At 49.0% G+C, this 23806-nt stretch overlaps 1 protein-coding gene across 6 annotated transcripts; it reads left to right on the top strand.

Annotated features, from left to right (window-relative positions):
• Window positions 1-2464: 2464 nt before the first annotated feature.
• On the top strand, window positions 2465-23425 carry PLCD4 (phospholipase C delta 4). 6 transcript variants are annotated; one of them, XM_045855911.1, is made up of 18 exons: window positions 2465-2719; window positions 8034-8089; window positions 8225-8383; window positions 9583-9811; window positions 10942-11071; window positions 11877-12108; window positions 15021-15222; window positions 16170-16314; window positions 16928-17080; window positions 19086-19277; window positions 20358-20414; window positions 20558-20714; window positions 21001-21117; window positions 21349-21521; window positions 22052-22187; window positions 22529-22678; window positions 22758-22865; window positions 23183-23425. In XM_045855911.1, the coding sequence occupies exons 2-17, from the start codon at window positions 8068-8070 to the stop codon at window positions 22862-22864; spliced, it is 2361 nt and encodes a 786-aa protein (XP_045711867.1). In that variant the 5' UTR covers window positions 2465-2719; window positions 8034-8067; the 3' UTR covers window position 22865; window positions 23183-23425. The 6 variants fall into 6 exon arrangements, with proteins under 6 accessions (XP_045711867.1, XP_045711850.1, XP_045711841.1 ...); XM_045855894.1 differs by having other exon boundaries at window positions 20316-20414; window positions 23187-23425; XM_045855885.1 differs by having other exon boundaries at window positions 20316-20414.
• Window positions 23426-23806: the final 381 nt, after the last annotated feature.

Genomic DNA, 23806 nt, shown 5'->3' with positions numbered 1-23806 from the left:
ATGTCTTGCTTTTAATCATACAGGTAGTCTCACCGATGACTTTGTAAATGAGATTTAACACTTGATGTTGCCTTTTTGACCTCCAAGATGATGGGCTTTATCTCAGAAGCACAAGCAGTTTGCCTGGATGAGCTGGGAAACTAACTAGTGTCTGACTCCCTAGCCTGACTGTCCCCAGAAGAAAAATGTTGAGGCCATCTCTCCGGGCTGTCAGGAGGAGAGGCTAGTCTTGTCAGAGGGCAGCGTGCATATAAAGTTCAGGTCTTCCTCTGCCAGCTGTACCTTCATTTAAATTTAAGACTCCTAGGCCTTTCTTGGGCACGGTTCCCAAAAAGTCCCTGTGCTGCTGCCGCCCTGATCAGGTTTCTGGATCTGTTAATAATAGACAACGGTGGGGGAAGGGCCAGGATCTTTATGGTAGTAGGAACAACCAAACCAGATGGACTGACCCTGCCCGTGCCTGGGGCCGTGTGCGCCCTTCCTGATCTAAAAAGAGCATCCTGCAACGCACACTCTAAGCCACTCTTTGGAGCTGTTCCAACCTGTGAAGGTCTCCAAGGACCTGCCCCCAAAATCAGAGCATGTGATCTGAGAGCATTGTTTATGAGGACACTGAAACAATATCTGAGTCTGGTCGCTCCCAGGAAACCCAGGATGAATGAGAAGACTCCTCACAAAACATCCAGAAGGGAAGGAGGCTGGGCTGCTATCAGGTGAAGCAAATAGCGACTCAGAAAGAGGCAAGCCGTAGGTAATGCCCGAGTGCTGAAGAGGAGCAGGGAATGCGAAGGGGAAGCGTGGACAAATAAGGACATGAGGATGACATTGAGACAGTAGAAATGGGACAGTGAGACATGGTCTCTGTTAAGTAAATCTGGAGTCCGCACAGTTTAAATATCGATACCCACCTCATCGTTCTGCTCTCCGTGATGGGCTCCCTCTTCTGCCTCCCCTCTCCGTGTACTCCTCCTCATTTATCAAACCCTGCTCTCACTTCACCACGGTCAGCACAGCCTAGGAGTACATTGTGGAAAAAAAAAAAAACGGTAAGGCTTCAGAAATTACCAATCGCAAAAATTTGAAACCCCCTTGTTATAAAATATAACACAGAAAACTACATAAAGAAAATGTATAGATTCATAAGTGTTTTTTAGCACCCAGAATTGGAACTAGAACTTGGCCAACTATTTCGGAAGCTAGCTCTGTGCCTCATCCCATCACAGCTCCTGCCTCCTCCAAAACCACTATACTGACATTTATGGTAATCACTTAGGAGGATTTTATTTTAATGGGACTAAAGTTTTAGCTATAAATAATCACTAATGGTAGAATATTAGGCAGTTGAGGGGTGTTTCGGGGAGCCATTAGAGGCAGCCAGGTCTCAGCACACTTAAAATCATGTCATTTCATACAGTCAGTTCACTCCATGCCTATGGTTAAGACACACCTCCCTGGAAAAGAATCCCACAGAAGTCCAAGTACAGGGGCTGTGCCCTATGCTGTCAGCTGCTTTACTGTCATCCACCGGTCTAAAAACTGCCGTACCCTGCAGTCTTTCAAAAATAGAGCAAAAGTAGGTCCCACTCACAGTGCTTGGGAGAGTGCAAGGGACTGGTTTTCCCTGCGGCTGCTATGTGAGTCCAGGACATTGCCTAAACTTCCCTGGGCCTCAGTTTCTCACTGCCAAGTATGGGGCCATAACAGAGCCCTTTACAACACCTTATTCCTCTCCTAAGTGGGTCCTCTTTCCCCCATCTTGGTTTCTGCTTCAGCTGCCTCTGCGTTCACCCTTATAAAAACCTCACTACCACCCTTTCCCAGCGGGGTGTCTGTGCAGTCTTGTGCTCTTCCTTTTGCCCTTGATTCTCACACATGGGGAGTCTGTCTCATTTCTGCACACAACTTCAAAAACACCCGTGTGTGTCCTTGCACATTGGAGGTGCTGAACAAATGCTCATAGAAGGAATGAATGTAAAGAAGAATGAATTCCTGTAACATTCTTTAAATGTTTAGTGAGTGTCTAATATATACACAGATACTAACCTGCCCCTCTACACTCTTAAGATCACTTCTATCCTCCCTTTCTCCTCATCTTGTTCCTTTGCCACCTTATTCCATTTTTCTCTTTCCCTGGGCCATGGAGCTGGACTGAGTGCCCTACAGGGCAGGATGCAGAGACACAAGCAGGCTGGCTGGTGGAAACAGACACCATGGCAAGGAGCCAGATGAAATAAGGGCAAAGACAGCTGTATAACATGCAGAGAGAAAACAACCGGAATGAAAAGCCGTGATTCATGGAGCGCTGCAATTCAGACACTCCTTGGATTTCACTTTGAGAGCTCTGGCCGGATTGGGGTCAGTAAGGGCTGGCATCAAGCTGAAGGGCAGCCAGGCTCCTCCTCCCTGGAGATGTGGTGCTCCAATCCCTCCCCTTAATCCTTTTCTACCCAGTCCACCTCATGACTGTGTCACTGACCAATGTCCTGGGCCTTTAAGAGTTGGGTGGGCTGGACTGAGGACAGAGCTCACACTTCTCTCCACCCCACTCCTTCCTCCTGGCTGTAACTCTGCCAGGCACAGCAGCAAACTGCAGTAGAATAGGGAAGGAAACCAGCAAGTGTAAGAGGAGCAAAGGAGAAAAGGAGCCGGCCGGGTTTCCTCATCCCACAGTGGAGAGCATCACGGAGCTCACAGACACTGGACTGCTATCCTGCACACGGTAAGGGCCTGGAGGCTCTGGCCACCTTCTGCTCCAAACCCTGCTCTGCCTTCCACACGCTTATCCACCCTGATTAAATTGCACCCTGGGCTCCTTTGCCGGAACAGGTCTACAAGGCTCTGACCTCCTGGTTCTCTCTAGTTTACCCTCTTTGACTTACAGTTTTCCTGCTGGCTGGTGTCAGTCACCTCTTTATATGGGACTTCTTAGCTACCCAGGGCTGCCTCTTAGAGGTGAGCCCCACCCTAGTAAGGAAAGAGAGGACTGGAGTAGTTGTGCTTTGGCACACACTCGTTAACAGATTTACAAATGATTTACAATTTGTTGAGAATTACAAATGAGGGTTGGCCAAGGCCCACGGGGAGTATAGAAACCCCTGGTAATAGGGGGAGAGTTATGAGACTTCCTTGGAAAGAGCCAGGGTTCAAGTTCTCTGCCTCCTCGTTCTTTGCCTGCTCAAAGGACCGGGACAGTTTGTTGGCATGCCCAGTGCTGTGCTAGGAACAGCACTTGCTTCTAGCCCTGACTTTGCCATCAACCAGGTATGTGACTTTGGACCCCAACTTTCTGATCTGTGAAAAGAGGGAGTTTAGGGCTCCCCTGACTTGCCTGCATATCAGGAGTGCTTGGTAAAAATAAATTTACCTGAGCCCCATCCGTGGAAATTCTGACCTGGTATATTTGGGGTGGGGCTAAGGAATCTCCGCTTTAAAACACTCTCCAGGGAATATTGATATAGCCAGGAACCTCTAGATTAGATGTGTTATAAAAGAGTCTTCAGCCCCAGCTGGTGTGGCTCCATTGGTTGGAACCTTGTCTGTACACCAAAAGGTTGTGAGTTCGATTCTTAGTCAGGGCACAGACCTAGGTTGCAGGTTCAATTCCCAGTCGGGCCATGTATGGGAGGCAACCAATGGATGTTTCTGTCTCTCTCTGCCTTCCTCTATTTCTAAAATTAATAAACATATTTTTAAAAATTAAAAAAAGAGGCCCTAACCAGTGTGGCTCAGTTGGTTGGGCATTGGCCCACAAAGCCAAAGGTCGCTAGTTCGATCCCCAGTCAGGGCACATGCCTGAGTTGCAGTTCTGGTCCCCAATCACAACAGGCGTGAGAGGCAACCCATCAGAGTTTCTCTCCCTCTCTTTCTCCCTCCCTTCCCCTGTAAAAATAGATAAATAAAATCCTTTTTAAAAAGAGTCTTCAAGCTCTAACATTCTGAGGGCTATGACCTATGATGGAGCCATTTTGTCTTCTTAATATGAACCAGGTCAGGTATAATCTTCTCAGAAGCAAGAGAGTGGACAAAATGATTCTCTTCCTTCCTGCTCCTCAGAGAGACCAGAGACACCCGAATTTCACAATAATGCCATTGGCAATTTTGCCAAAGTCCACGTCTAGGTGACATAAGCCACCTGGAAGGTGAGGACCAAATCTTGCTCGGCGGCCCTGGCCACTTCCCACCTTACTTTGTGTCTCTGTTTTCTCATCTATGGTACAGAGGAAATCGCCTGTGTCCTCGAGGATCTCCACGTGCGTGTCCATGAGTGAACGGTTAAGAGCCGGTCTCTCTCACTCTCAGCCTTCACCCTCAGCTCCTCGCCTCTTGCTCTTACTCCCGCTCCCACATCCTTTGTGCCTTCTCTCCTCACTGCCCCTGTCTCAGCTGTGAGCATCCTTCCCATTTCACCTTCACACACCAGAGGGGGCGCCGGGACCTAGAACACCTGGGTTCTAAGTTGCATTCTCTGGGCAGTTTGTTGAGTTCGTTTCCTAGGATACGGGAGAAAGTGAGGCTGAGCAGAGGGATGTACTACTGGACCACAGTTTCAAAATCCTCACCAGAGCCAAGAACCGGAAAAAAGAGAGGAAGAAGCGATGGGGAGGATGATGAGCAGAGAGCAAAGAGAGGCTGACAAGTGAGCAAATAGGGAGGCCGAGGGGATAGGAGAGAAAAGAGTGAGTTGGGGAGAAAGAAAAGGAATGGGTCAGACAGGGTGGGGAAAGGGAAGGAAATGAACGAAAAGAAAGGCTGTTTTGTGGGGCGAGGAGGAAACAGGAAAAGGTGGGAGGGAGAGACAAAACTTCGATATTCCTCCCTGATTCTTGGCCCTGCTGTAACCTGCTTTCTAGAGGAAGCCCTTTCTGGGTGTAGAGCCTTGGGGGGATCTCTGAGCTGGTCCTATGGAGACCGTGGTTCTCGTCCCAGTTCCGTCACTTAATTCATTAGGCGACTGGCAGTCCAGCAGTCTTTCTAGTGCTCAGTCCCTTTCTCTGTAAAATGGAGTCCAGCCCTGACATTCTACAGCTCCCTGTGTAGAAACTGGCCCTCTTATGGATGGCCACACATCACCTGGGTACACATTTAAAATAGTGATTCGGGAACAGGAGCAGGATGCGAACATGCCATGCCCTGCGGTTGGAAGAGTTTGACAAAAGAGGATAAAATAATTTTCTAAGGCCGGTCTGAGAAGAGGTGGCCTTCAAAAACTAGGGGCATCCTGGTGCCTGGGCTCTGTTTTTAGGCCTCCCATGTTTGGGGACATTATTGTGTGGCTCCTGGACCCAAGCATAAGGGAAGGTAATTCTGTCTTCTCCCACGGCCAAGGCCCACCCCGCCCCAGAGTCCCTATACCCCAGACGTGGGAACTGCAGTTCAGAGGGGAGATAAGGCAGGATGTTGGCAAGGGGGGGTGGGCTTCAGCCCCAGGCTAACCCCACCCCCAACCCACCCCAGTCTGAGGACCTAAGACACTTAATGGGGCACCTGTTTGTTACTTTCTACTTCAGTCTTCACATAGTTTTCCAAGCCTCAGGTTCCACGCTGTGCATCTCTACCCAGAAAGGAAGAGAGGCTTTTCCGTCTCCCAAGAAGCACTCTGGGCCTCTTCCTCCATCCAGAGGTTGCTCAGCCAGGCTCCCATATTCCGTCTCAGCCAGCAAAACCTTTTCTTCTTGGAACCGCTGCAAGGTTCTTTCTCTCCTGAGACATGCCTTCAGTTTTCTTTCCCACTTGGGTACAGATGACTGATCACCAGCCTTGCGGTCTCTCCCTCTGGGCCCCTGCACGTTGCTACTCATTCAGGGCCTTCTCGAGGTCCTGCAGTCAGGGGAGCTGTGTTTGCAGAGACCGCTACCTTCTTCTCAAAGACTTAGTTCCCTCCAGGTGGCTTTGTGCGCTCTTCCCACTAAAGACACAGAGGGTACTGATATGCTGTGTGATCTCAGACAGGTCACATCACATTTCTAGATGTCCACTTTTTCATTTGTAAAATATAGGGAGTTGAGTCGTGTGCTGTTTCAATGGAACATTCACTGAATGACTACCTCAGAGATTCTTTTAGTTTTTTAGATGTTCACCGATGTCAGCATTTTAAACTTATTAATTAAAAAGATAGACCATGCCCTGGCTTGGTGTGGCTCAGTGGATTGAGTGCCAGCCTGCAAACCAAAAGGTCACAGGTTTGATTTCCAATCAGGACACATGCCTGGGTTGCAGACCAGGTCCCCAGCAGGGGGCATACGAGAGGCAACCACACATTGATGTTACCCTCCCTCTCTTTCTCCCTCTCTTCCCCTCTGTCTAGAAATAAATAAATAAAATCTATTTTTAAAAAAAGATAGACCACATGGTAGGTCACAAAACATGCCTCAACAAACTCAAGAAAACTGAAATCATATCAAGCATGTGCTAGGATCACAACGGATTGAACCTAGAAACCAACCTTGAGAGAAAAATTCAAAAACAGTCAAATACATAGAGACTGAATAACATCTTATTAAATAATGAATGGGCCAACAATGAAATCTAGGAAGAAATAAAAATATCTGAAAACAAATGGAAATGAACACACAACAACCCAAAACCTATTGGACACAGCAAAGGTGGTCCTGAGAGGGAAACTCATAATGATACAGGCCTGCCTACAGAAGATAGAAAAGCCTCAAATAAACAACCTAACCCTACCTGTACAAGACCCTGTACAGAGGAACACCAAAAGACAAAGCCCAGTGTGAGGAGAAGGAAGGAAATAAGCAAGATCAGGGCAGAATTAAATGACACAGAAACTAAAAGAACAATTCAAAGAATCAATAGATCCAGGAACTGGTTCTTTGAAAAGATAAACAAAATTGACAGACCTTTAACCAAACTCGTCAAGAAAAAGTAGGACATTTCTGTTCAAGTGTAGATCCGTCGCTTATACAAAAACCTAGAGGCTTATGTTCCTGGGCTTTGCCAGTTTCATGATGATTTGGTCAAGAATTGAATATTTCTTATTGGGGCAGGGCTACAGTCGGTGGCCATATATCAAATCTTCTAGTTCTTTCCCAGGGAAGTTTGTTGTTACTTACTAGGACAAATGAACCAGGTCCTAAATTAGCCTGTATCATAAAGGAAGTACTCTTTTTTTATTTTTAAAAGATTTTATTTATTTATTTTTAGAGAGGGAAGGGAGGGAGAGAGAGAGAGAGAAACATCAATGTGCGGTTGCTGGGGGTTATAGCCTGCAACCCAGACAGGTACCCTAGCTGGAAATTGAACCTGCAACACTTTGGTTCTCAGCCCGCACTCAATCCACTGAGCTACGCCAGCCAGGGCTCATAAGTACTCTTTTTTTTAATAGGTAGAAAAGCTTAAAAATGCAGTTCTGAGACTTTGTAATTTACACGGTCCATGAAAACCGTGAGAATCACTGTCATGAAAAGGAGCATAAAGTATGCTTTACCGTGTGAAGGTGGAAGGTGGCTTATTTAGCTACATACAGCGCCAAGTGTGGCGGGAGCGACGGAAGAAACCCTTCAGGGGCTGGATGATCTCCATCCGAGCGCAGACAGGCTTCCAGAGCAGGGGAGCGAGGATGATTCTGCCTGGAGGAGAGAAGACTAGGGTGCAGATGTTCCAGGTTCTGAAAGGACAGCCAGCAAGACGCCGGTCCCTAACCATGAGGAGCTGAGCAGTGTGACCCAAGGTCATCTCGTGGATTCTGGGGTATCAGGAACAGGGAGGGTATTTGGCAGAAAGCCCTTGTTTTGCCCTTTCTGGAGATGACTATGGGGAACAGCAGAGGTTCTGGAGTCAGACACACTTGGCTTGAAATTCTGAATCCCCATGTGATTCGAAGCAGTCTTCTCAGCCTCTCTAAGCCTCCCAGCCACCAAATTCAAATCAGAAGTACAAAGAGCTACAGATTATCTAGATGAAATGCCTGATGCGTTTCAGGAAACTTTGGTTTCCTTCTCTTCTTTCCTTCTAGCCCCGATCAGCTAAACCACCAAGATTAACCCCAAGCCTTTTGTTCCTCCTTACTCCTTTAGGTGACTCTGGCACCAGCTGGTGGGGCAGCAGGTGATGGCGTCCCTGCTGCAAGGCCGTGAGTACCCCCTGCAGAAGAGGGCTTGGGGAGACAGGCCAGGGACGGGGAGGAGGCTGAACCCCTGTTGCAGAGCTTCTCCTGGGTCCCCCACCTCCCTAGCCAGCTATCCAGCTCCTGCTTCTCCCGGCCCAGGGCTGCCTGTCAATGACGATGTGCTGCAGATGCAGAAAGGCACGCTGATGCGCAAAGTGAGATCCAAAAGCTGGAAGAAGCTAAGATACTTCCGACTTCAGGAAGATGGCATGACGGTCTGGCATGCTCGGCAGGCTGGAGGCAGAGCCAAAGCCAGCTGTGAGTGACATGGACAGCTAGGGGTGGGCATGTGGGTGCGTCGACTCCCGAGGCGCCCAGCAGCCTGAGAGCAGGAGAAGGACCAGTGTCCTGTGATGGGTCCTCATGCTGTCCCACTTGTATCCGTATCTGAGCCTATACAATGGGAATTGCAACACTTCTTGCCTCTTAAAGCTGTTATTAGGATTAAACCAGTTACTGCATGTAAAGGGCTTAGAACATAAGCCCTGGCACACAACAAGGCTCAGTAGGTCATAGCTTATATGTTTTGTTGTTGTTGTTGTTTTGTTACAGTAAGGACACGATGTTGTTTTGTTACAGTAAGGGAATTCCACTGCAAAGCCCTGGCTCTGCCACTTTCTAGCTGAGTGGCTTTAGACAAGTTACTTAAACTAACTGGTTTCCTCATGTAAAATGAGGGCTAAGCAGTAGTACCTGCTTCGTAGGTTATAGGGACTCGATAAATTAATGTTTAAAGCATGGGACCTGAAACCAGATGAATTTAATAAATATTGGTTATTATGTTGAATATTTTAAAATGTCATAAATGCATCCAAAATGTGCATTCTCTTGGCTAAACACTTTATGATCTGTCTGCAAATCTGATCACAGGACACATCTAAGAGAGTCTACATTAGAGGCATAATCAAAGCTTGCCATCCACACCACCCCCAGCTGAGGAAAGGGGGTGGACGAATTTCTCTGTCTCCCTCTGCTCTGGAAAGAGGAAGCCCTCCAAACCCAGAATGGGAGAATTGAAATTGGGCATTTCATGCTTCGGCGTAACTGCTTCTATTCTGCAACCATGCTTCCATTTGTCAGCCTTGCCAGTCCTTGTGACTGTCATGCACACTGGCCATGGAAGGGACCATCCCTTATTTGAGATGAGGACACTGAGGATTAAGTTATTTTGTCTGTGTCGTGCTGCCAGCTGGCAGCTGGAAGCCAGGTCTTGCCATTCCCCGCACAGGCCCCTTGCCATGCTTCCTGAGAACCCCCCCAGTGATTCACGTGGAATCCTGAATCTCTGCAGTTTGCCTCTCCCTATACTAAAGCTTTTGGGGTTTCAGCCTTTGGAGGCTGGGGTTCCTTCTCTCTGTGGCTTCACAGTGAAAAAGGGAGTAGTGGTCCTTGACTCTCAACCCCCGCAATTCGGTGAACTCTCTTGCTCAGTTCCCCCACCTGCTCTTCTCTGGCAGTCTCGATTTCCGACGTGGAGACAGTGCGTAAGGGCCATGAGTCTGAGTTGTTGCGCAGCCTGGCAGAGGAGTTCCCCCTGGAGCAGGGCTTCACCATCGTCTTCCATGGCCGCCGCGCCAACCTGGACCTGGTGGCCAACAGTGTTGAGGAAGCCCAGATCTGGATGCAGGGGCTCCAGCTATTGGTGGACTTTGTCACCAGCATGGACCAACAGGAGCGGCTGGATCAGTATCGGCGGAATGGAGTTAGTTTAGCGTGGGGGCCAGGGGTCACTGAAGGAGCAGATGCTGCAGCGCTAGGAACAGGTGGGAGGGGGGCAGCGTTAGGGAGGCCCAAGAGCCCAGGTGGGGGAGGTAGGGGCAGCTCAGGCTGATGTGAGACTGAGAATAGTGGAGGAGGAATCAAAGGCATAGTCAGGCAGAGTCTGGCCAAGAATCAGGCCCCTAAGATTGAGGGAAGGGACGACAGCAAGAGACCAAGGACCAAACAAGGTACTGATCCTGAGAGCTGAACGGAAGATCCCAGTGGCATTAATTACTACAGGGGTGGGACACCACCCCTTAGAGAGCTTAGTGGTATTGACCCACTTCAAGTTTCCTAGATTGTATTCACCTCTTATGCCAGTTTGTTCATTCATTCATTCATTCATTCGTTCGTTCATTCACCATCTATTAAGCAGAATGTATCAGGCACCATGCCAGGCTTTAGGGATACAAATATTTAGGAGACTCAGATATTTTTGTCGGTGGAGAGGATAGACTTGTGTAAATAAGTGCCATGGAACTGTTATGATACTTAGATTATTTGAGGGTGTCCAAAAGAAGGAGACATATTTAATTCTAGCTGAGAGGGTTCTGAGAAAGCTTTAGGGAGGAAGTAGAATTTTAGCTGAGGCTTGAACATGATAGAATTGAACATGGAGAGAGAGGGAGGGAACGGCGCTCCTGCCTGAAGGAACAGCATGAGTGAAGGCCCAGAGACAGGAAACTGAAGAGCTGGAGAGCTGGGACATCAGAGAGCCGGGAGTTGGGGGTTTGGCTAAAGCACAGGAAGGACAGAGATGCATTGAGAATACTGGGTTGGGGCACGATCATGTGGGCGCAGGAGACCTCAACTTCCACGTTAAGGTATCTGGGCTTTCTGCAGGCAACAGAGAGGTCCCTGCAGGCACCAGAGCCATGCAGGAATGAGATAGATAGGTACTCTGGGGAGATTATTCTGGAAGCTAATGTGGAAAATGAATTGATGTGGAGGACAGACCGGCAGCAAAGACAGGGAGAGGTGTCAGCGGATGAGCATGCACACATCTGCACACACAAACACACACGCAGTGCTTTTTTGCCTTGACTCAGACCTGGATGGCTGAGTGACTGGTTCCAGCGCGGGGACAAGAACCAGGATGGTCGGATGAGTTTCCCAGAAGTCCAGCGGTTATTACACCTGATGAATGTGGAAATGGAACCGGAATATGCCTTTCAGCTCTTCCAGGTGAGTCTCCTGGGGAAGGAGTGGCAGAAGCCAGCCAAGGCCACAGTCTCAATTGACCAGTCTCACTTGACCAGAAGTACTCTGACCCTCCCCGACAACACTCATTTACTGAATCTCTACAATATGCCCGAGCACTATGCCATGCTTGATGAGAAGCATAGGCCATGGTTCTTTTATTTTTTAAGATTTTATTTATGTATATTTTTTTTAGAAAGAAGGGAAAGGAAGGAGAAAGAGAGGCAGAGAAACATCCATGTGTGCTTGCCCCTCATGTGCCCCCAACTGGGGACCTGGTCCACAACCCATGCTTATGCCCTGACTGGGAACTGAACCAGCGACCCTTTGGTTCGAAGACCCTTGCTCAATCCACTGAGCTACACCAGCCAGGGCATGCCATGGTTCTTCCTATTCAGTCTTGCTGGAAAGGTGATTTATAACCTCATGAAAGGCAAATAACAAGGTGTTACTACATCGGACCTCAAGGACCTCTCTATCCAGGGCCAGAGTTCCACAGGTGCCTGGCACAATGGAAAATTCCACCTGGAATAAATAGGAGGAGGAATATTTTGACCTTTGGGGCATTTCAACTCTTTCTAGTTGAAAATTTTCTCTAGCAGCAAATGCTATGGCTGAAATTTGGCTTTTTATTTACTGAAGTGGCTTCTTCTATGAACAGTAAATGTCAGGGGTTCTATGGAAACATGTTTGGATCCATCTGTCAGTAAGACTGTTCTTACAGGAAAAGTCAAGGCCATAATATGTGCTGTTCAAGGGTCTGTCTCCTCTCCTCTAACCCCTCCTGCAGGCGGCAGACGCGTCCCAGTCTGACACTCTGGAGGGAGAAGAATTTATAGAGTTCTATAAGGCATTGACTAAGCGTGTTGAGGTGCACGAACTGTTTGAAAACTTTTCGGCCGATGGGCAGAAGCTGACCCTGTTGGAATTTGTGGATTTCCTCCGAGAGGAGCAGAAAGAAGGAGACCGTGCTTCTGACCTGGCTCTGGAACTAATCGACCGCTATGAGCCTTCAGATAGTGGTAAGGGGACCAGAGCAGAGGCACCAGACACGGGCGCAGGGAGGGGGACCGTGACAGGAAAGGTCCGGAGACCAGCAGCCTGAGGCCTAACTCCAGGAAGGCAGATCCCGCCCCCACCCTGCTCCCCTGTCCAATCACCTTCATCGCATCCCAGCAGTCCTCTGGAAAGAGAGCAGCCACTTCTTGCCTAGATAAGACAGGAGTCTCCTCTGTGGTGCTAGGTCTCTCAGGAGGAAGAACATTCCATAAGACCCCTTTCCTCCTCCACGTTCATGTCGTACATCCTTCACCTGCAGGAAGTCCTTCCTGTCGGCAGCCTTTGGCCTCAGTGGAAACAGATAATCCTCGGTCCTCTTGCTTTGGCCTGTTCACTTCTAGTGCATACGATTCCTTTCTGCTAGTTGCCTTCATGGTGCCTGCTTGCTGTCTCTTTAAATGCTGGCCCTCTGCCCTTTCCTGGGCTTTCTCCAAATTTACCAGATGGTTCTTGAAGTCTTCAGGCTCCTGAAAGCTCTCAGAAGCTAGTCATCCCCTGGCCAAGGGGGATGATAATGAGGCCAGTTGTTTAGCTTTTAACAAACACAGCTGACGTATGCCCTCTCTGCCCTCAAACCTTTCTCCACACCCCTTTAGTAGACATTTTTCTGCTCTCCATTCCCTTAAGAATGTGAGGAATTTACATTATTAATAATAAATAATTTACAAGGCGCTCTCCCATTCCTTTTCTCATTCAGTCCCCACTCAAACCTTGTAAATCTTCCTGCCCTCCGTTCCCTTCAGAGTGCAGGGGATTTACATTATTAATAATAAATAACTTACAAGCCACCTTCACATGTCTGATTTCATTTAGTCCTCACGACAGCCTTGTAAATCAAGATTGGGCCTTTGCTAAAGGATACATAAACCTCCACATGCCTTTCTCTTCTACCCCTTCCCATGATCAACTGAAGTAGGTTCTGTTATTAAGTCACTTGTGTAAAAGAGGAACACTGAAGTTTAGAACAATTAAATGACTCGCTCAAAGCCAGCAGCTAATGAGGTGAGGAGCTGGGATTCAAACCCAGGTCGCCTGATTCCTGGTGCCTCTCTTGTGAATGAGGATTAGAGATGAGATGAATGAGAGCTAGACAAGTGACCCAGGTTTCCTAAGTCTCAACCCCCACTTTTTTTAAATCAATATATTTTTTAAATATTTATATTTATTTTTAGAGAGGGGGAGGGAGAAAGAGAGGGAGAGAAACATCGATGTGCAGTCTGCAGACTGGCGCTCGATCCACTGAGCCACACCAGCCAGGGCTCATCTCCCACTTCTTTTCATCCATTTATTCATACTTCGGCTAGTGCTCGTTGAGTCCCTCAGTGTGCCAGGACCTAAGCTGGGCACCAGAGATACAGCAGCAGGTCAGACGAGGACAATGTGCTCAGGGACCTGAGAGTCAAACAGAGTCGCCAGAGGATGCTGGGATCGGTGATTCAGATTCGTGTGGGTGCTCAGAGAAGAAAGGACACTGAGAGCAATCGTTTCAGAAAACTACATAGAAGAGGAGTGTCACGGGGTTAAAAATAGGGTCTTCTAGCCCCAGTGCAGGACCCGGCATACACCAGTTACATTTGATCTACCCTTCCCTCGCCCTGGACTATCGGATACTATACTCCGACTGCAGGGACTATCAGTCAAGGGACCTGAGCTCAAGTCCCCATTCTGCTTCTCACCGAGTACCTTGGGCAAGTTGCTTAATCTGAGACTCAGTTTTCTCGTTTGTAAAATAATTTGTGATCAAGTGAAATAACACATATGAAAGTAACTGGCAACTGTTGACTTAATCTAGTGATTCGATGTATTACTTACTGTAAAGAATGAAACTTCCTGTCATTCTCCACCATCTCCAGGCCTCATCAAACCTGGAACAAGGAAGCTGGGTGTGAGTCTAAGTGTTTTGCCTCCCAAAGGAGCCCCTTGCAGCGACGTTACCCTCAGCGAGACTGCACAGCCCAGCTGTGTGGGGTGTGGCTCTGACCCCTGGCTCCCTGGGTTCAAATCCCTACACTCACTGCTTATATGACCTAGGATAAGTCACCTAACCTCTCAAGGCAGATTGTATCACATCTACCCCATGGTTTTGGTGAGAGAATAGGAGATGTGCTACATATAACATCCTCGCATAGAGCAAGCGCTCCATAACCATTAGTCATCATTGTTAATACAGGAAGCCTGTGCCGAAGTGGGTGAGCGCTATGGGAGGAGTGACAGGACTCTGCCCTTGAAGAAAGTGTCGTCCAAAGCAGTGTGGGACAGGCATTCCTCAAAAGTCCATATGGAAACTGACAATAGGAAGAGACCCTCAGATCACAGTTGCCAGCAGCTACACAGGCCAGGGAATAAGGACATGACCTCGGTTATGTCATGAACAAGTCTTTGACTTCATTCTCTCTGGGCCTCAGTTTCCCTATCTATAAAATTACCCTTTGGGACTGAATACTGCACTGTCCATTACGGTAACCATGAGTTCCATGTGACCGCTGAATTTAAATGAACTAAAAACAAAGTTTAATCTTCAGTTCCTCAGTCACACAGCTACATATCAAGTGCTCAGTAGCCTTATGTGTCTAGAGGCTACCGCACTGGACAGTGTGGAATAGAACATTTTCCTCCTCGTAGAAAGTTCTGTTGGACAGCACCGGACTAGGGTGATTGCAGTGATTCCCCTTGTAGCTCTCACGCTCTCTGAAGGTGGGGATGATGGAAGTGACAGACACTGAGAGGGGGCCAGTTTGGGATCTGGAGGCTGGGAGAGGACACCATCGGACAGGCTGCACCCTGGCGAGGGGGGGTGGTCTGGCTGTAGGTGTGCTGGGGGCTCCCGCTCCGAGTTCTCTCTCTCACTCCTGTGTCCCCCTACTCCATACCTCAGGCAAGCTGCGGCACGTGCTGAGCATGGACGGCTTCCTCAGCTACCTCTGCTCGAAGGATGGCGACGTCTTCAGCCCAGCCTGCCTCCCCGTATACCAGGACATGACGCACCCCCTGAGCCACTACTACATCAGCTCCTCTCACAACACCTACCTGGTGGGCGACCAGCTCTGTGGCCAGAGCAGCGTCGAGGGATATATACGGTGCAGTGGGGAGGGGGGCCGGAGCTCATGAGAAGGGAACAGCTGTGGGAGATTGAGGGCACTGTCAGTGGACAACAGGAGTGGAGAAGGTGTGGGGGGGTGGGTTTGGGGGCTGGGGATCCCTGGATCCCAGAGAGACCTAGAGGAGATGATAGGACTGGTAGCAGAGCAGTGTCAAACCCTCCGGGCAAATGGAGCTTCTCTCTCTTTCAGAGGCTATGACGCTCTCTGGAACTCAGAGGTCCTAATACATTTATTTTAAATACATAAATAAACTGAACATTAAAGGGGAGGCAGTAGACCACAGGAGTTAAAAACATAGGTTCTGGAGTCAGACTATTTGCGGTCAAATCCTGGCTCCCTCCCGCGGTAGTCTGGAGCCAAGTACATGTACAACCCCTCCACACCTCGCGTTTCCCATTTGTGGAATAGGGATGAGGACAGAGTCTACTCTCTGGGTTGCTGGGAGGGTTCAATGAGATAATCTATGTGTCAGTAGCTAATAAATGGTGCCTGCTTATACTGTGATAGCTCATTGGATTAGATTGAATAGTCAAGATACCTTTGCAGTTGCTACTGATCTGGTAGCTTCAGGGGATACAAAGATGAACGGAACATATAGTTTCTGCCCTAGGAAGTCTAGTAGAGAAAATAAATTTACTGAGAATATGAATAACTCAGGTGTTATGTAACGAAATGCAACCAGAACCCCGAAAGCACAATGAGGCAGTGTGGGATGGCTTGCCGAGGAAAGATATGAGTTGGGCTGGTGGGGGGCGTTAGAGGTCAGTGTGAGCTGCAGCCGTGTCCCAGTGGACAGAGAATGACCCATGGGGGTGTAGCTTGAAGGGATCTCGACAGGTAAGTGCTTATGCACACTGTTCTATCTGTAGTGGGGAGATTGGAGAGTGACCCCTTCTGTCCCTGGGGGCTTCGCATTCTTGCAGGGCCCTGAAGCGGGGGTGCCGCTGTGTGGAGGTGGATGTTTGGGATGGACCTAGTGGGGAACCTGTCGTTTACCATGGACACACCCTGACCTCCCGTATCCTGTTCAAAGAGGTCGTGGCCACTATAGCACAGTATGCCTTCCAGGTAGGAGCCCCAGGGTGGGAATGCTAGTGAGGCCAGAGGACCGGAGGAAAGAGCGGCTGGCTCTGGGGAGGGTGCAGAGACAAGGGAAGGTTACGTTAAGTGGCACATGGGAAAAAGATTTTAACCATGAAGCACCAGGCAAATATTAAGGGATTATTATAAATAAGCATTATCTGTGTTCCTAGTAATTAATTGTCATAGAGGTAATTACGAGAGATTAGTAACTATTACTTCTAACAACTTCTGTCCCCTATCTGAGAAAGGGTAGGCAGGGCTGGGGGATGACAGGAACCCGGAGATGAAAGCCTGAGCGTGTACCATGAACATGTAACCAGGGCAACGGCCTGGCCTTCCCACTCTGAGCCTGAGAACTCCAAGGTCCCAGGGGGACCTGGGTTGGGCCTGGCACTTGTCTGTTTTGGGATCCCAAGAGTGATTTTTACGTGTGAAGTGGGCTCCAGGCCCAGCAAGACCTCCCTGAGGCCCGGAATGGGGTCAGAAGAGTTTAGCAATCAGGGTACTCAGCTGAGTGAGTAAGCAGGTGGGCCTTGAGATGCACAGAAGTTCCAGGCTTTAGAACTCTGGCTCCAGCATCTTCTTCCCTCCCCATCAGACATCAGACTACCCAGTCATCTTGTCCCTGGAGAACCACTGCAGCTGGGAGCAGCAGGAGATCGTAGCACAGCATCTGACCGAGATCCTGGGGGAGCAGCTGCTGAGCACCACCTTGGATGGGCTGCTGCCCACCCAGCTACCCTCGCCCGAGGTAGGGGTCCACCTCCCCAGCCCAGGCTCCCCTGTGGCTTCCATACACCCCCACTTCGGCTCTTCCGTGTTGTTCCCTCCCTCTCACCCTTAGATGGACCATCTTGCCCTTTGTACCCTCAGAGAGAACTTTAATTTACAAAAAATCTGATTGAACAGATGTCTATTTATAGACGTCTGTTCTATAGTCTATACAATGTAGAATATAGTCTATAAATAGATGTCTATTTACAGACTTCTAGTTAGAACAGACCTCTACATTTTAAATCATGATTTACTTTACTTTTAGTTTTTCAATGGAGGTATCTTAATTTTTTTCCTGGTAGTTCATCATTGTTGTAGACTAAACCAACAATGTAGAAAGGGAAATCTCCCCACCATATTCTCAACCTTTGCCCAAAACTGCTGTTTTCAATACTTATACAAACATATATGTGTATATAATTTCACATTTTTAAAAAGTGAATGATAATATAATATTGTACATCCACTGTTAGAAAGTGAATGGGAGTGTCCTCTGTAGCCCTTTATATCACACATAACATGTATCATGGATGTCTTTTCATGCGTCATTTTTTTCCTTTTAAATAGCTCAATGGCATTCCATTTAATGTTATGGACCATAATTTATCCAACCAGTAGATGGCAAACGTAAGCAGTAAATGGTAAATATTCAGGTTGTTCATAATTTTTCACTTTTATACACGGCTTTGCCCCTTTATTCTTTCTCCCATTGAGATGGGGTCCTAGAGGTAATATTGCTGGGTCTAAGAGTTTGCCTGTTGACGTGTTGGTTGTTACTGCCACGCCGCCCTCTGGACAAAACACCAGATTGCTCTCCTCCCGACAGTACAAGAGAAGAGCCACAAAAACCTCCAGTAGAGCGGCGATTCATAATAGCAAATGCAAAAAAAAGTTAAGAAAGATCTGTTTTCTTCTTTTGACTTAATTGATAACCACTTTGATGACTTAAACATTTTATTGATATATAACAATTTTTTAAATGTTAAAGATACTAACGCTCTAGAAAATTTTTTGAGAAAAGAACTTTGAGACACCATTGTGCACAAAGCAGCCAACCTTATTCCAGAATGGGAATGGCTTCCGGGATGGATTTCCGTACCCCTCGCTTCTTTTCCAGCTGTTTGGCCCTTCTCACTGTCTTAGGGCGATCCTGGTTAGAATATCACCTCCAAGGTCTCGGGGGCTTTAAGACTTCTCAGGGACGCTCAGGATAATCCGACGGTAATCAGTTACTGCTTCCTGGTGTCCTTTGTTTAAGCTGATACCAAACAGGTCTGTGAATGAATGAGTCCGAAGATGCGAAGACACGGCTCTGCCACTGGTGGTTCCGTCTCTGAGGAAGGACAGGTCTCGGGGTTTCTCACCCGTAAAAGAGAATGACTGCCCTTCCGAAAACACCCAGTTCATGCTGGTGTTGTAGGGCTCCCAAAGGTGGAAAAAAATCTATTTCCTTCTAAAATCCTTTTTAAAAAATATCCTCACCCGAGGAGATACATATTCAACGATTTCAGAGAGAGTGGAGTGGGGAGAGAGAGAGATGTTGATCAGTGGCCTCCCCTGCATGCTCCAGACCAGGACCGAAGCCGCAACCCGTGTCTGTGCCCTGCCGGAGCTCAGAACCTGCAACCTTTCCGTGCAAGGGGCAATGCTCCAACCAACAGAGCCCCTTGGCCAGGGCAGTTTTCTTCTAAAATTCTTTATATTTACACGTAAATCTTCAATCTATGAGGAATCTTCATGCGTCAAATGTGAGGGAGGGGTCCCCATTTATTTTTTTCCATATGGATAGAGACGTTACAGGTTTGCTTAACAATAGGAAATCCCTGCCATAGGCATCCAGCAGCCTTCCTGGGGGAACTTGTGACCACTCACTCACCTCTGTCGCCTTTGAGGTGGCCCCATGAGAGCAATAGGGTCTGCATGATCCCCGTGAGGGTCCCAGAGAAGACAGGTAGCCAGGCCCCTTCATTTTTGTCCCCTAGGAGCTTCGGAAAAAGATCCTGGTGAAGGGGAAGAAGTTACAGACGCTTGAGGAGGATCTTGAAAAAGACGAAGAGGAGGAAGAGCTAGAAACTGAACTGGAGGGGGAGCAGGAGGCTGAGCTGGAGCTGGAGTCCCAGTTTGAGCCTGACACCCAGGAACTGAGCCCTCGCAGTAAAGACAAAAAAGAGAAGGTAGGCCCGGAGGGTGGTCTCAGCTCTGGCATTCGGCCAGACTTCATCACAAGCTGAGAGCCCACGTATGAAGAGGCTCCAGCCAGGCAGGGTAGAAGGCCAAGGAGCAAAACGCCCCTTGCCCCCAGTGAAAGAGGCATAAGAATGGATGCAGTGGCTTTCCAGCTTCTTTGGGCCATGAAATCATTTTTAATGAAATCTTTTCTGGTTCTGGAAGCTCAGTATGGAAAATAGATAAATGCAGTCATTCTAATTGAGGTGCCCGTTTGGCTCTATCCTGGGTCTCCCAGGTGACTCCTGAGACATCTTTGTACTACTGCTCAGCCTCCTTAAAGGCAAGTTTGAAAATGACTGATGGCTGTGTGTGTGTGTGTGTGTGTGTGTGTGTGTGTGCGCGCACGCTGCATCATTATATTGGGGGGTGACTGCTGTGACCTCAGCTAAAGTGGGCTTAGTTGGAGAAAGCTTCTTGGAGAAGGTGAGTCTGAGGTGGGGCCAAAAACAGCCGAAGAGGAGTAGGAAGAGGTGGGGGAGGCGAAGGCTCTGACAAGGCTGTGGCCGAGTGGTTCAGCTCCCTGTGGGGTAGGGGTGCCATTTGTAGGACCACCAAGACCCTGGTTTGATGTCTGCATTTGTCTCTCACGCGCACTGGCTTGGCTCAGCCAACTTTGAGCTTACACTGCTCTTTTTGGAGCTGTGGCGTCTAACCTGCTGCCATGCCCAGGGACAGAAATGGGAATTCGGGAGATAAGTCTAAAAATATTACCCTGGGACCCTCACATCCTCCCACGTGTGACTTCCATGATCATTTACACGCCTTGACATACCTGTCTGGGTTCAAGTACATTTTAACCAAAAATAATTAACTTATTTTAAAAGAAGAAAGGCAAGAAGGATGACACCTCTCTGTTTAGAAATGATAATACGCTTAAAACGTGTTATCCAGAAAGTAATGTAGAACAGACTCTTCAAGTCCCGAGGCCGAAACTATTCCCATCAGTGTTCGCAGACAGTCTTTATTCCCATTCCCATCCCCAGGTTGTGATGTGCCCGCTGTTTTGTTCGTCTCTCTGTTGTCAGATTATGGTCCAGGCTCCTCCTCTTCCCAAGCCTGGGTTCCCTCTCTTTCCCACGCAGGTGAGGCAGGAGGGAGGATGCAGCGGGGAGGCAGTGGGCAGAGGCTCAGGTTGGGTGGGGAAGTGCAGGTCCTGGCCACGGGCTTCTTTCCTCTTGGATTGCTCATGGTTCGATTCCATCTTCCTCTCTTTCTCCTTCTCCAGAAATCCAAGCCCATGTTGTGTCCGTCCCTGTCTGCCCTGGTTGTCTACACAAAGACCGTCCCGTTCCACAGCTTCGCTCATTCGAGGGAGCACTACCGCTTCTACGAGTTATCGTCTTTCTCTGAAACCAAGGCCAAGGGCCTCATCAAGGAGGCTGGTCAGGACCAAAGGGGAGGGACAGAGAAGAAACAGGATTGGTAGGGTCAGGTCTGACGGGCCAGCAGATGAGTTCTAAGAAAGAATCCAAGGGAGCTAAGGAGGGCCCAGAGTGTTAAGATACTCCTCAGAGCAGGCACGGGAGCAGGAGTTACAGGGCTCACAACTCTGGAGAGGAGCTGGGGGAGATGCTGGGGAGGGGATTGAAGTTGGTGGGAGGCACCTTGGGACCAGGGAGGGGGAGCACCCACCCCACTTCCATCTCTCTACTTACGCCCTTTTCACAGGCAATGAGTTTGTGCAGCATAACACCTGGCAGCTAAGCCGTGTGTATCCCAGTGGTCTGAGGACAGATTCATCCAACTACAACCCCCAGGAATTCTGGAATGCAGGCTGCCAGATGGGTGAGGAGGCAGTAAGGACAGGGAGGAGAAAGCGGAAGAGCAACAAGTGGGCATTCAGTTCCTGGGTGGCAGGAGAGCCAGGGAATGCTCCAAGAGTGCAAGGCTGAGAAATATCTATGGAGAATATTCCCAGTGGGAACTTGTATACGCAACATGGCTTTTTAACTCCCCGAAAGAGAGGCTAGATGGCCCCAAGGTAAATCCTCCCCTCTCTCCTTCTGGGGCCCCCAGTGGCTATGAATGTGCAGACTGCGGGGCTTGAGATGGACATCTATGATGGGCTCTTCCGCCAGAACGGTGCCTGTGGCTACGTGCTGAAGCCAGATTTCCTACGTGATATCCAGAGTTCCTTCCACCCCGAGAGGCCCATCAGCCCTTTCAAAGCCCAGACACTCCTAATCCAGGTATAGTGGAAAGCAGAACTGTTGGGAAGAGACCCGGGATAGTTGGGGCAGAAGCAGGGGGAAGAGGTGGCTAGGCCTGCCAAGTTCCTTGGGAGAGGCAGGATAGCCTGATTGTTACCAGACTGGACTTTGGAGCCTATTGCCTAGGCTCAAACCCATTTACTAGCTGTGAAATGTTGGTCAAGTTCCTTAACTTTAGTGTCCTCACTTGCAAAACGGGGGTAATACTACTACCTAGCTCACAGGGTTGTTGTGATGAGTTACAATGAGGTGTTTCAACAATGCCTGGTGCACAGTAAATACTACAGAAAGGAATGCTGTCATTAGCATACCTTTCATACCTTGTTAAACTTCTACTCGAATGCATTTAAGATTGCACACAGATTAATGGATGAAAATCTACTACCCATGGAGGATTGGCTTTGCAAACCCAAAGCTAGAGCGTGAGGTCTGGCATTTCCCCCTTCCCTTCCCTTTCCCCCGGGGTGTGAGAGCTACACTGGGGCTGGGCTGAGCAGGAACTGTTGCAGGTGATCAGTGGCCAGCAACTCCCCAAAGAGGACAAGACCAAAGAGGGGTCCATTGTGGATCCACTGGTAAGAGTGGAGATCTTTGGCATTCGCCCAGACACAACCCGGCAGGAGACCAGCCACGTGGAGAACAACGGTGAGACTGGGCGGTGCTGGGGGGAGGTGGGAGGAGCACGACTGTTACTCTCCTACCATCCGGCCCTCCGTTCAGTGTAGTCCCTGTCACCACCCTCCCTCCTCCACCTCCCTGGGAGGGGGTATGGAACCGGACAAAGAATCGGGGCGTGGACATCTTCAGTCTGAATCCTGGCCCCTCGGTTATAACCTCCAGTGACCTGAGCTTTGCTTGTTTCCTCACCTGATTGCTAGGAAAATTAAGTGAGAGCACACAGGGAAAGTAACCCAGAATGGGTCTAGGGGGAAAAAAAAAAAGCCTGTTTCTTCACTCCCTCCCTCATTCACCCCCTTCCACCCCAGGTTTTAATCCTTACTGGGGGCAAACATTATGCTTCCGGGTGCTGGTGCCTGAGCTGGCCCTGCTGCGTTTTGTGGTAATGGATTACAACTGGAAATCCCGAAATGACTTTGTGGGTCAGTACACCCTGCCTTGGACCTGCATGCAACAAGGTGAGCCTGTCCTTCCACCCCCAGTCAAACCCCCTAACCCCGGCTGCCAGCCTAACAGCGTCCACCTGTGCCTTTCCAGGTTACCGCCACATACACCTGCTCTCCAAGGACGGCACCAGCCTCCACCCAGCTTCCATCTTCGTGCACATCTGCACGCTGGAAGGGCTGAAGGAGGTTGAATCCTAAGGTGGGCACTGCATGGGAAGGGTGAGTGCATTTGCTTTAGGTGGTCAGAAAAACCTGGACAGTCTTTCCAGAAAGCAGAGGTGGTGAAAACCAAGCACTGGGTTGTACCTTCCTAGGCGCAAGATTCCCTTGCTCTCCCTAACAAGCAAATTGAGGACCTGATTTTTCACCTCCCTTCGTTTTCACAAAGCTCTTGCTATTTTCCCTGCCCTATCCCCTTTGTGTACTCTGTACTGGGGTTCCTTCCTTCCTCTTGCTGTAGGCTGAGTCCCAAACCCAGACCCAGGACTAATCTCTCGCACTAACTCTGGCTCAAAGGCAGATTGCAACTACAAATCCAGAGGGGTTTGGGACACAGAAACCCAAGAGGCATTATCCCCTCCTCCACAAGTTCCTCAAAGCCCAGAGTCAAGGAAAGGATAAACCAAGCCTCAAGCCTCCCCAAGCAAAGGCTGGGGCAAGAGACCTGCCCCCAAGACTGTACCATGGCTCTCAGGAGAACACGGCACTGCTCCTTCCCGGCCCCACCGGCATTAATAGAGCTGCTCTCCCCAATCTGGCTTGAGTATGGTCTGTCATTGTTGGGCAAGAATGAGGGTTGGGGGACATTTGGGTAGACAGGTGGGGCAGGGGAAAGGTAGAAAAATGTTTCCAGGGATCCTTCCGCATGTGCTACACAGGAACAGTACAGGAGCATGTTCTGGGTCAGGGCAAGAAGAGCAGATAAAGGGTTACGTGATCCCAGCCCCCTGAAGAGTTCGCTTGGAATGGTCCTGGCTTATGTCTGCTGTCCCAGCATAATTATTAATAGCGCCCTCTCTCCCAGTGCGTCCCAGTTTAGACGGTAGTCACTGTGAGGCACTCAGTTCCGCACTGGAGGTTCACCTCCACCACTGCGATCATCTGCCTTTCGCACCATCGTTCTGCGTTAGCTCTGTCTAG

Source organism: Phyllostomus hastatus, unplaced genomic scaffold, assembly GCF_019186645.2.
Source record: "Phyllostomus hastatus isolate PE091 unplaced genomic scaffold, TTU_PhHast_1.1 phas_contig_137, whole genome shotgun sequence".
NCBI classification, from domain to species: domain Eukaryota; kingdom Metazoa; phylum Chordata; class Mammalia; order Chiroptera; family Phyllostomidae; genus Phyllostomus; species Phyllostomus hastatus.
The sequence above is the reverse complement of the archived record's forward strand: the minus strand, read 5'-3'. Positions and strand labels throughout refer to the sequence as shown.